The sequence below is a fragment of the Coccidioides immitis genome, assembly GCF_000149335.2.
Source record: "Coccidioides immitis RS genomic scaffold supercont3.3, whole genome shotgun sequence".
Lineage (NCBI taxonomy): Eukaryota > Fungi > Ascomycota > Eurotiomycetes > Onygenales > Onygenaceae > Coccidioides > Coccidioides immitis.
This window is the reverse complement of record NW_004504308.1, coordinates 953,487-965,700: the sequence shown is the minus strand read 5'-3', so window position 1 is coordinate 965,700 and position 12,214 is coordinate 953,487. Positions and strand designations below refer to the sequence as shown.

Below are 12,214 nucleotides of genomic sequence, written 5' to 3'. Positions count from 1 at the left end.
TGGCTGCTTTTGAACCCACATGCCTAGGTAACAGCCCTGTTCTGTAATCTTCTTGATCTTGAAGCATTCCTGAAGCTTCTTGATGAGCCATTCTGTTTTGGCTTTGTTGGGTCCCATTATACAGCAGTCATTAATGTGTAGGGTTAGATAGATTTGCTTCCTCTTGTGGTAGAGTAGGCCTGCATTGTATAGAGAGATCTGGAATCCTAGAGATTTCAGATAGTCAGTAGCTGCTTGATACCAAAGTCTAGCAGCTTGCTTCAACCTGTAGAGTCCCTGGTGTAAGAGCCCTACTAGGTTACTCCACCCATGCTTGAATCCAGTGGGTAGTTGAATGTATACACATTCATCCTCTGGAAGAGTTCCATTTAGGAAGGCTGTCACAAAGTCAAAGACTCTGACCTTCCAGTTCTTGGCTGTTGAGATAGCAAAGAAGGCTCTTATTGTAGATTCACTGACAACTGCTGCATAGGTCTTCTTGTAGTGAACACCTTCTTGCTGTTTGAATCTGCATACAACCCAACAGGCTTTGAATCATACTGTGCCACCTGTGTTGTTGAGCTTCCTATCAAATACCCATTTGCCAGAGAGGATCTGCATTTTAGATTCCTTCTTGACTAGAATTCAGGTGCCTTTCTCTTGTAGTTTGGAGACTTCAACATCTAGAGCCTTCTTCCAATAAAGCCACTCTTCAGAGCATTTGGCTTCAGCAATGGATTTTGGTATGTCTGTACATATACTGAGCACTGGAAGCTCAGCTCCATTTGTCTCTTCTTCCTCCATAGCATCTGAGAGAATTTCTTGCTCTTCACCCAGGTATGTGGGCTCTAAAGCCTCTAATTCACCATCCACAAGCTTCTTCATGATTTCTGGCTTCTCCTTTGCAAGATAAGCTAGTAGCTTGTGTTGCCAGCCATTCAATGGATCTATATAATCATACTCCTCTGGGAGTTCAACATATTCAGCTTTGGTTAGCAAATTCATAGGGATTTGATCCAATTTCTCATCAAATATAACATCTCGCGAGATCATTATACTGTTTGTTTCTGGATCCCAAAGCCTGTAGGTGTACATGCCACAATATCCTACAAATTTGATCTTCTTGGACCTAGGTTGGAGCTTCAAGGATTCATTCAAAATCTTCATATAGATATTACATCCCCATCTATGGACCCATCTGCAATGGGGTTGGTGACCTGTCCAGGCTTCAAAGGGTGTCGACAGCTTCATGTTCTTGCATTCATATAGAGACACTGAGGTAGGCAATAGATTCACCATCATGAAGACTGTAGTGAGAGCTTCACCCCATAACTTATTGGGAAGTCCTGAGTCTATAAGTATGCTTCTTGTGCACTTGCAAAGAAGTCATATTCCTTGTTTGCTTGTTCCATCTTGTTAAGATATATATGGGCACATAATCTTCTGTTGTATACCCTTGCTCCTGTAGAATTCAGCCAGTTGTTGGCTCATCAATTCAGGAGCTCCATCAGACAGTATAGTGCTGATTTTTCATTTGGTAGACACTTCAATCATGTTGATCCAGTTCTTTAGGGTTTCTGGAGCTTCTACCTGCTCCTTCAGGAGGTAGATCCACCTGTATCATGTGGCATCATCCATTATAAGTAGGAAATACTTCACTCCACTGTAGCTTGGAGAATCAGAGTCTGTAAATAGGGTATGGCTGCCACCTGCAATATCAATAAAAATTTTAGCTCCAGGCTTTGTAGAGCATGTTCTAGGTTCAAATGGGTTGCAAGCTTGCTTAGCTTTAGCACAGGTTTCACAGAACCCTAGCTTCTTTACTCTCTTTATTCACATTGCCATTCTCAGATCTCTAGCTAGAATAGCTATATTGTGGGTGTTGAGATGCCCCCAGCATTTGTGCCAATTGGCCATTGTATCCTTCTTGATTTCTGGTGTCTTTGCCAGGTGATTCAGTGCCAAAAGCACATCATCTTTATTCTCTAGAGTTGCTGTTACATAGCAGGGCTCTAGAAGTTTCATAGGTACTGGAAACACATATGCCAGTAAATTGCATATCCTAGACATTCATAGAACTAGGATGTCATTCTTGTTAAGCATGGCTTCAAAGCTCTGCATTTTATCTGCTGATTCTAGTAGAAAGATGTGTTCTCCATTGACATAGAGCTGTTCCACTGTAAAGCTGTCTTGTATAAGCTTCCCAAAGCTTATGAGGTTAACCTGGAGGTCAGGCATGATTCTAACCCCCCCAATGCTCAATTCTCCATTGTCAGTTTGGATACTGGCCATGCCAAATCCTCTGGTGACTGATTTTGAACCATTCACCATAAGCAGTTGTGTTGCATAGCTCTTTGGGTCCATTTGAACTAGATCTGTACATGAGGTCACATGAGATCTGGCTCCAGAGTCAAGAATCCATTTGTCTGTGGATTCACATGCTTCTTTTATAGAGAAGGCTGCTTCATGAATCAAATGGATCTTGTCCATTGCAACTGTAGTTGTTTTCTTGCCTTTGCCTTTAGAGTCTTCCTTAGGCTCATTAGGCTTCAAATTCTTGTTAGATTTGCAAAATTTAGCCAAATGGCCAGGTTTGCCACAAATATAGCAGTTTCAGTTCTGCAGTGAGCTCTTCTCTGAATTGGATTCAGAGTTTGTATTTTTGTAAGACTTTTGAGAATCCAAGCTTGTTACATTTGTATTTGGCTTTGTAAATCTGCCTTTCTTCAGATCTTTCTTGGGGATTCAGTGGAGGATATCCTTCAGTAGGCCTTTCAAATTCTTCTTCAGTAGGTTTGTTCTGCTCTGGCATGCCATATCAAATCAGTTCTGTATGAACTCTCTTCATCAGGACATAATGTTCATCTTCAAAATATCATGTAGGGTGTGGTCCAGTTGCTTGAACCCTAATCTCTCAAATTCCCCACAGATTGCTAGGAATCTCTCTATATAATTTCTTTCTGAGCCAGCAGACTGTGGTGTCATTCTCACTAACTCTGTCAATAGGCTTTCCTGCTGTATCTCAGGTCTCTCTTGGAAGGCTGTTCTTACAGCTTCCCAGAGTTTGTAAGCACTAAGACTATCCAATTCCTCAAAGTGTTCTCTGGCTTGTGCAGATATCATACTGTCAATTAGGCTGTGTAGCTATTTATTCTGAATGTTCCAGTATTGTGAAATCTTCAAGTTCTCTGGCTGTAGTGAGGTCTCTTGTCTTTCCAGAATAATCTTCTCAGTATCTACTTGACAAGCTACCTTTAGAATGGCTTTGCTTCATGCTAGGTAGTTGCTGGCCCCAGCCAGGGTCATAGGCTTCTTTACTGTTTTCAAGATCTTCATGAATTGATTGATTGCTCTGCCAGTTCACATATTTATATTTATAAGGTTGCTGACAAATTCTTCTAGTTTGTTCTCAGAGTCTATTTCTCAGTCCCCTTCTTCTTGTTAAGCTTCTTGCTCTGGGTTTTCCTGCACTGTTGCAGGTGTGTTTGCTTGACCTGATAAGAGACTCATTTGCTGTGCCAGCTGTTGTACTGTCTTCTGTTGCCTTTGCATCATCTTCTGTTGATTCAGCATCATTCTGTGCAACATTTGGAGTTCACTCTTCTCCCTAGGCTCCTGCTCATCATTTGGTGGGCTGCCTCTGAGCCTACTCAACTGCCTAAGCTCAGTTTGGGGTGTAGGGAGGTTTGTTGGAGCTTCCTGGTCAGGAGTTCAGTGCTCTGGTTTGTCTGTATGGTTCACCATGGCTTTGGCATTGCCAGGTGCTTGATTTGCTTGCTAGATGTGTTTAGCAGGCATTTCACTCACTCTCTGGTTGTGTGCCAGAAAGCTACAGGGTTCAACTTGCTCTTCAGCTCAGTGCTAGAAAGCTACAGGGGTTTGCACATATAGGAGGTGTCTATCTCAACATATGCTCTCTTTAGTGCTCATAAAACCTCATTATCCACAAGAATAACCATTCAGGGTGTTGATTGTAAGCTTCAATAACCAATTAAGCTGTAAATCAACCTTATACGCTTGCTCTTCAGCACAAAGGGCTATAACCTGATGGAGGACTTGTATGCTTGTCATTCACTAAGCTACCTAAAGGGGAATCTCGGCTAATCTATGTGGGTCACGTGAGCGAGGTGCTAGTTGGATTACCTAACACATTTCGCACTAATCCCTTTATAGTTAAAGTCTTTCTAAATTTAAATAAACTCGGATCGTCTTGGCCCCGACGCAACTTGACACCAGAGTCAACTCTATTGGATCGCTCGGCTTCCGCTCGCGTGCTCTGGCGTCAGCCTTGACATCCTCCGTACCTGATTCCAGGTGGCCTTTTCTTTACTTAGATACATAGCTTCTTCTCATTAATTCTTGTTGACTAGCCTCCCGAGACAAGTGGAGGTCAAACCACTACCGCCCAGATCCCACTTCTCACTTTGCATCTAACACGGAGTGACAGGCAATTCGGATCTGGCAAGCGTTTGAACAGACTTCCCCTTCCGGAGTCCTATATTCCATAAATATCCGGCATTCCAATTTTGCTCTCGCAGTTACCAAAGCTGCATACAGAAATTATGGTGTTCTCGTATCATTTAGATGACCTCGAGTCCTATTTCCACCGTAACAGCCTAACAGTTGGCTTTAGCGAGTGGCTGAGCGAGCTCTTCACTACATGAGTCGTTCCGGACCCCGAACGCTCCAGTGGGCTCTTTCATTCTTCTTATTTTTTGTACAGCATTCTAGCTGAACCGGAGAAAAAGTGCGTTCCCCATAGGAGAAGTGGCTCTGCAGTCGATGAAGCCTAGAAACGCGAGACATGGCGAAGTACGGAGACCTAACGGATGTAGACCATGATGATGGCCTGCGGGCTGAGCAGGCCGGCGATATGGGCTCTGCTTAAAGACACTTAATTGAAGATGAAGTCTACATATCTGCTGAGTCTATCTGTTCCTTTGTCGATGGCTAATCTCAACCAGCGCTCTGATAGAAGTACTTAACCGGTGCAACCATCTTGTATCATATATTATTATTATCGTTATTTTCTTCTTCTTTCCTTTCACGAACCTCCCTAAGTAAGGAGAACAGACACTATGGCTCAGGACATGCAGGTCTTCCTCTTTGGAGACCAAACATATGATCTCGTACCTGATCTTCGACAGCTACTACGCTGCAATACAAAGCCAATTCTCAGTGCCTTTTTGGAACAATCTCACTATGTGATCCGAGCCCAATCTGCTACTTGGCTGTCTCCGGAGGAGCAACAGAGGTCGAGAAGTTCGAACCTCGCCCATCTTTTGCAGAAGTATTCCGACGGTGATTTAAACCCTGCATTCCAGGTGGCTCTGCATTCATTGACGCAGCTGGCCTGCTTTATTAAGTAAGCTATTCACAGAAAGGCTTCCTTCCGGTGCTACTGCGATGTCTCTCTGACCGCTTGAATATAGTCATTATGAGGAGCCCGGACGTCCGTATCCAAGCCCTGGCCGAAAATATGTTGTCGGCCTCTGCACTGGTGCTTTGGCGGCAGCCGCTATCAGTTCCTCCAGCTCTCTTTCCGAACTACTACCCGCAGCAGTCCACACAGTCCAAGTTGCCCTGCGCCTCGGCTTGCTCGCTAATGACATGAAAGACCGTATCGAAACACCCACGCAAGAGTCTCCTCGAGAGTGGTCCGCCGCGTTCTTTGACATGACTGAAGCCGCAGCTGTGTCCGCTCTTGTAGAGTTTGATAGCGTAACGGTAAGATCTTTTGCTCTCTGTACGAACATTGCAAGCACGCTAATCAGGAAACAATAGCCGGTCCCGTGCAAGCTACGCCCGTGGATTGGAGCGACATCTTCAAAGGCGATTACAATTAGTGGTCCGCCGTCTGTTCTGCGACGTCTCATTAAAGGTCGGGCTCTTGGACAATATAAATCCAGAACTCTCCCCATCTTCCTTCCCTCCCATACTCCTCAACTATTTTCCATCCAGGATGTGGAAAAAGTTCTTGAAGCCACAAATCCCGTAACATGGTCTAGATATAACGCTAAATTGCCTGTGCTATCGGGCGCCACGGGGAAGTCCGACTGGGGAGGCAGCTTTGTGTCCCTTCTCCACCGAGCAGTGCGTGAATGCCTCATGGAGCCTGTTCGATGGGACGGGGTGTCCGACAGCGTGACCAAGATCGCTCGATCGCTAGAAGTAAAGTGCGTGGCTGTCACTCCGGTTGGAACGAATCTCGAACACAGCATGTCATCTTCTCTGAAAGATATTACAAAGGTACAGATCGAGCCGCTCAAAAGCTCAGACTCACCCTTATTCGACACCGTACCCGTGGGAAAGGCAAAGCTGGCCATTGTCGGGATGTCTGGTCGCTTCCCGGAAGCCCCAACTCCGGAAGCATTTTGGGATCTTCTGTATGAGGGCTTGGATGTCTGTAAAGAAGTCCCGGCCAAGCGATGGGATTGGCGCACTCACGTTACTCCAGACGGCAAAGGCCATAATCTAGGGGGTTCAAAGTGGGGATGTTGGCTCGATTACGCGGACCAGTTTGATCCCCGTTTTTTCAGCATTTCCCCGAAGGAAGCGCCCCAGATGGACCCTGCGCAACGTATGGCACTAATGACTACATGGGAGGCTCTCGAACAGTCTGGATTCGTATCCAATACTACCCCTTCGACCCAGAATGATCGAGTCGGAGTATTCCATGGCGTTACCAGTAATGATTACTTGGAATGCAATAGCGGCCAGTACATTGACACGTATTTCATCACTGGCGGCAATCGTGGATTTATCCCTGGCAGAATCAACTTTTGCTTTGAATTCTGTGGACCCAGTTACACGAACGACACGGCATGTTCTTCGAGCTTGGCTGCTATTCATCTAGCCTGTAACTCCCTTTGGCGAGGAGACTGCGATACAGCCGTTGCGGGAGGGACTAACATGTGCATCAATCCAGACGGGCACACAGGTTTAGATAAAGGATTTTTCCTGTCCCGAACAGGCAACTGCAAACCGTTTGATGACCAGGCAGATGGATACTGCCGCGGTGAAGGGGTAGCGACTGTGATTATCAAGCGGTTGGATGACGCGATTGCCGAGAACGACCCAATCTTAGCCGTCATTCTTGATGCCAAAACGAACCACTCAGCGCTGTCGGAGTCAATGACGCGACCCCATGTGGGAGCACAGGTTGAGAACATGCGTGCGGTGCTCAACACTTCAGGGCTAGATCCAAGGGAGCTGAGCTACGTTGAAATGCATGGGACAGGGACCCAAGTCGGCGATGCGGTTGAAATGCAATCTGTTCTGAATGTCTTCGCTCCTGACAACGAGTTCCGAGGGCGCGACAAGCCTTTGTATGTGGGATCTGCAAAAGCAAACGTTGGGCACGGGGAGGGAGTGTCTGGGATTACGAGTCTGGCTAAAGTGCTTTTGATGATGAAGCATGACACCATCCCACCCCATTGTGGAATCAAGCCTGGTAGCAGGATCAATCGCAACTACCCAGACCTGAAAGCCCGAAATGTGCATATTGCTTCCGAACCTGTGCCTTGGACTCGGGGTTCTGAGCCACGCCGAGTCTTGATCAATAACTTCAGTGCGGCGGGAGGCAACACTGCTCTTCTCCTTGAAGATGCGCCCCTAAAACCTGTGCTAGCTGACAAAGACCCTCGCAGCAGCCACATTGTGACGGTCTCCGGACATGTTGTTGCTTCCCTAAAGGAGAATGCCCAACGGTTAATCGACTTTATTGGGAAGAGCGGGTCAAATGAGTACTCACTCTCCCAGCTTTCCTGGACCACAACCGCAAGACGCGCTCATCACCTGTTCAAAATTGCAGTGGCTGGTTCCACCCCAATGGAGGTCAGGCAACGTCTGCAGGAAGCCCTCGCTAGCGGGGACGGAACTACAAGGCCTAAGAATAAACCCAAAATACTATTTGCGTTCACTGGGCAGGGCTCTCAATACATCGGCATGGCAAAAAGTCTATTCCATGCCTTCCCGAGTTTCCGATCAGATATCTGCAATTTTGACCGACTAGCTCACCATACCATGGGCTTTCCTTCGTTTCTCCATATTATCACATCGAACACTGGAGACATGAATGACCAGTCACCGGTAGTGGTTCAGCTTGCAATTGTATCATTGGAAATTGCTCTTGCACGGCTTTTGCAGTCTCTTGGGGTGGTTCCCAGTGCCGTTGTTGGCCATAGCTTGGGAGAGTATGCCGCACTCCACATCGCAGGTGTCATGACTCTGTTTGATACTCTGTATTTGGTTGGCCGCCGAGCCGAGTTCATTCAGGAGCTATGCGATCGTGGAACTCAGGCGATGCTTGCAATTAAAGCCTCACATTCAACTATCAGAAAACTCCTCAACGGCAAAGCGTACGAGGTTGCATGCGTTAATGGGCCCGAGGATACCGTCATTAGCGCAGCCAATGATGTAATTGATGGTGCCAAAGCGGTGCTCAATCACAATGGTATTAAGAGCACGGTTCTGCAGACGCCTTTTGCATTCCATTCCGCCCAGGTTGCACCTATTATGGACCTCTACACCAAAACAGCGGAAGGTGTTACCTTTCACAAGCCATCTGTACCGGTACTATGTCCGCTCACCGGCAAGGTGGTCCAAGAAGAAGGGGTGTTCAGTGCCCATTATCTGGTTCGCCATCTCCGTGAACCGGTGAATATGGCAGCTGCTCTTGGGACTGCCTATGAATCTCGGGTATTAGATGACAGTACTTTCACTATCGAGATAGGCCCTCATCCTGTTGTGTGTGGTATGGTTAAAGCGACCCTCGGGTCTCAGATGCCAACATTAGCCATACTCTCACGTGGAAAGGATGTATGGCCATTGATGACTGAAGCTCTGGCAGCACTTTACAGGCAAGGGTATAACATCATATGGGGGGTCTATCATGCTCCTTTCAAATCCTCCCATCGGGTTGTCGAACTTCCAGCCTATGGATGGGATTTGAAGGAATATTGGATTCCATACGAGAACGACTGGTGCATATATAAGCCGTACGGCCGACCCGGTTATGCTGGCCATAAAGCTCAGTCCGGCAATCCAATCGTACTTGTGGATGAGCCGCAGTCAAAGACTCTCCCCGCTCCGTCTGTGTCCATACGGAAACCTCAGACAACAACAATACAGACAATGATTTCCGAAGATATTCATAATACAGGAGCTACTCTAGTGTATGAGATGGACTTGAACCGACCTGATGCAAGCAATGTTGCTGGTGGTCACATTGTTAGCAACATTCCATTCACCACGCCATCCGTCTTTGCAGATATGGCATTTGTGCTTGGGAAATATGTTGTGGAACGCTTCTTCAAGCGTCCCACCGTCATTGATGTGGCCAATATTGTGGCAGACAAGGTCTTGATCCCGCGCGGGAATGGACCCCAACCTATCCGGGTGTCAATGACAATGACATGGGAACCGGGTCAACCGCAGACTTTGCAAGCAGCGCAATGCGAATTTTACAGTGTAGATGTATGTTTCCACAGGATACCAAATTATTATGAGTTTTCCCGCTAACATATTCTAGGCCAAGGGAAAAACGACAGCTCGACACTCGTGGTGCACTGTCTACTTCCATGATGGTACCCAAAGAAAGAAGCTTGCCAGTGAAGTTCCACTTATCCTATCCAGAATCCAACGCCTCCGCGATGGCGTAGACAATGGACAGTTTGTGAGATACAATCGAGCAAGCGGGTACAGACTGATGAGTTCTGTTGCACACTTCCACCCAGACTACAAAGTTTTAGATGATATGGTTATGGATGATGAGACGCTCGAGGCGACCTGCACGCTCAATTTCGGATTGCTTTCATCCGGAGGGTGCTTCGCAGCACATCCTGCATTCGTTGATTGCATGACACAGTTGGGTGGATTTACTGTCAATGCACAAGAGAGCCTAGACTTATCTGCCGAGGTCTACATTAGCCATGGATGGGACTCACTCCAAATCTACGACAGCTTTAAGGCTGAAAGAAAGTATCAACTTTACGCCCAGATGAAGCGGGACGGAAGCGAGTTCTACCACGGCGATACCTGCCTTCTAGATGGAAGCACCATTATAGCGTACTTCAAGAATGTCACAGTACGAGATTTTCTCTATTACCAAACTACCTTATAATCTGCTAACAAGAACGTTTAGGTCCGACGAGTCTCGAGGAAAATCCACCGCGCCGTTATGCAGACTCTCGTGCAGCGTAATACCAATGCAGCAGCATCAAAGGGTTCGGCTGACCACAAGGCTGCTGTTCATAGCCCCCCTGTGCCGAAAAAGCCCATTGCGGTTTCTGCATCGAAGGCCCTGCCAGCGGTGCCATCACCTACGCCCAAAAAGGCTGCTGAGTTGTCCGCGCCAAAGGCCATGCCAGCAGCTGCTCCATTGCCTGTACCATTAGTGGCCAAGACAAGAAATAAAAAACCTGCGCCACAAGATACCATTTCAGAACCCCAGAAGAAGGCAAGAAATGTTCCAACAGAGCAGAGAACCATTTCAGCGGGTGGCGCCCGTGCGAAGCAGAAGATCGCGGAGTGTCTGCAGGTAATTGCAGAAGAAAGTGGCATCGCTGTGGACGATCTTACCGACGATAGCAACTTTGCCGATATCGGTGTCGACTCACTGTTGTCAATGGTCATTGCCAGCCGCTTCCGTGAAAACCTCGGTCTAGACCTCGATGCCAACTTTGCATTATTCGCTGAATGCCCCACGGTCAAGAAACTCAAGGAATTCATTGCAAATTTCCTTGGTGAGCCCTTGGAAACACAAGCGTCACAGCTGCGGGACGATAATGATGAGCGGCTGCAGGAGATTCCACCACCGGATACGAAGGCAATGCTAGATACTAGCTATAGTACGCCGCTGGAACCGATTCCCGCAGAGTCCTCATCCAGCGCTCCATCCACGGGCCATACATCTGAAACATTGGTTGAAATGCCCTCGTTCATCAAGGAGGACGATTCTTTTTTAGGAGTTCGAGCCGGCGGAATATGCTCCGCTGGTTTAGCGATCGTGTCCGAAGAAAGCGGCATCGCAATTTCCGACCTTACTGACGAAACAAACTTTGCGGACATTGGAGTAGACTCCCTTTTATCCATGGTCATTGGCAGTCGGTTCCGTGAGGAGCTCGGTTTGGACTTGGGTGCTGACTTCTCCATTTTTGTGAATTGCCCTACAGTGAAGAAGCTCAAGGTATTTTTAAATAGCCACGATGCATCCAGCGAAGATGATGGATCGTCAGATGATGCGTTTGGCTCGTCTACTTCTGTATCAAGCATGGAGGAATATGCCGATACCAAGAAAGCGGAGTTCACTCAGTTGCTCGACGACGACTGCCGACCAGCAACATCCGTTATCCTTCAGGGTATTCCGAAATTGGCCCGCAAGACTCTTTTCTTACTCCCAGACGGAAGTGGCTCAGCATCGTCATACGTGCCAATTCCAAAGCTTAATAGGGATGTTGCTATTGTCGGTCTCAACTGCCCTTATGTCCGCGACCCCGAGAACATGAACTGCACTCACACCGCCCTTCTATCAAGCTACTACAACGAAATCCGACGACGGCAACCCAAGGGCCCCTACCACCTAGGCGGCTGGTCCGCTGGTGGAGGTTTTGCCTTCGCATGCGCCGAGCTCCTTATCCGCGACGGTGAGGAGGTGCAGAGCTTGATCATTATCGACTCTCCTCTCCCCCAACAGATGGAGACCCTTCCTGTCGAATTTTATGAGCACTGTGCTACTCTTGGATTGTACGGTAATGAGAAACCCCCCAGCTATCTCATTCCTCATTTCCTTCGCACCCTGGAGACCATGCTTCCGTACCAGGCAACACCTTTGAAAACCAGAAGGTTGCCTAAGGTTGGAATCCTGTGGGCCTGCGAGACGGTTATGGATGCTGCCGGCGCGCCTGATATTGGCGAGAGAAACCATTTCATGCTGCGACGGAGGCAGGATTTTGGGCCCGATGGATGGGACACAGTCCTCCCAGGGGCGGAATTTGTGCTAGGCAAAGCTGTCGGCGCGAATCACTTTACAATGATGGTAAGTAATCCCTAACACCTCGAAATTCCCGCATCATCGTTTTGAGTTGTTCTCGGCTGACGTCGATACCTTGGATTAGCAAAAGGATCATAACCAACATATTGCACGATTGATTGAGAAAGTCGTAGGTTAGTGTTAAGAACATTACTTTGTATTGAGAATAGATATTAGGTTTAATTTATTCCGTGTACTTTGTAC

General features: G+C 47.3%; 1 protein-coding gene across 1 annotated transcript; it reads left to right on the top strand.

Annotated features, from left to right (window-relative positions):
* Positions 1-5,057: 5,057 nt before the first annotated feature.
* CIMG_08569 (polyketide synthase) lies at positions 5,058-12,214 on the top strand (the record flags this gene model as incomplete). The annotated part of the gene is made up of 6 exons (XM_001241405.2): positions 5,058-5,344; positions 5,412-5,706; positions 5,764-9,456; positions 9,512-10,066; positions 10,124-12,016; positions 12,096-12,214. 6 exons carry the CDS (start codon positions 5,058-5,060, stop codon positions 12,147-12,149), a joined length of 6,777 nt encoding a protein of 2,258 aa, XP_001241406.2. The 3' UTR covers positions 12,150-12,214.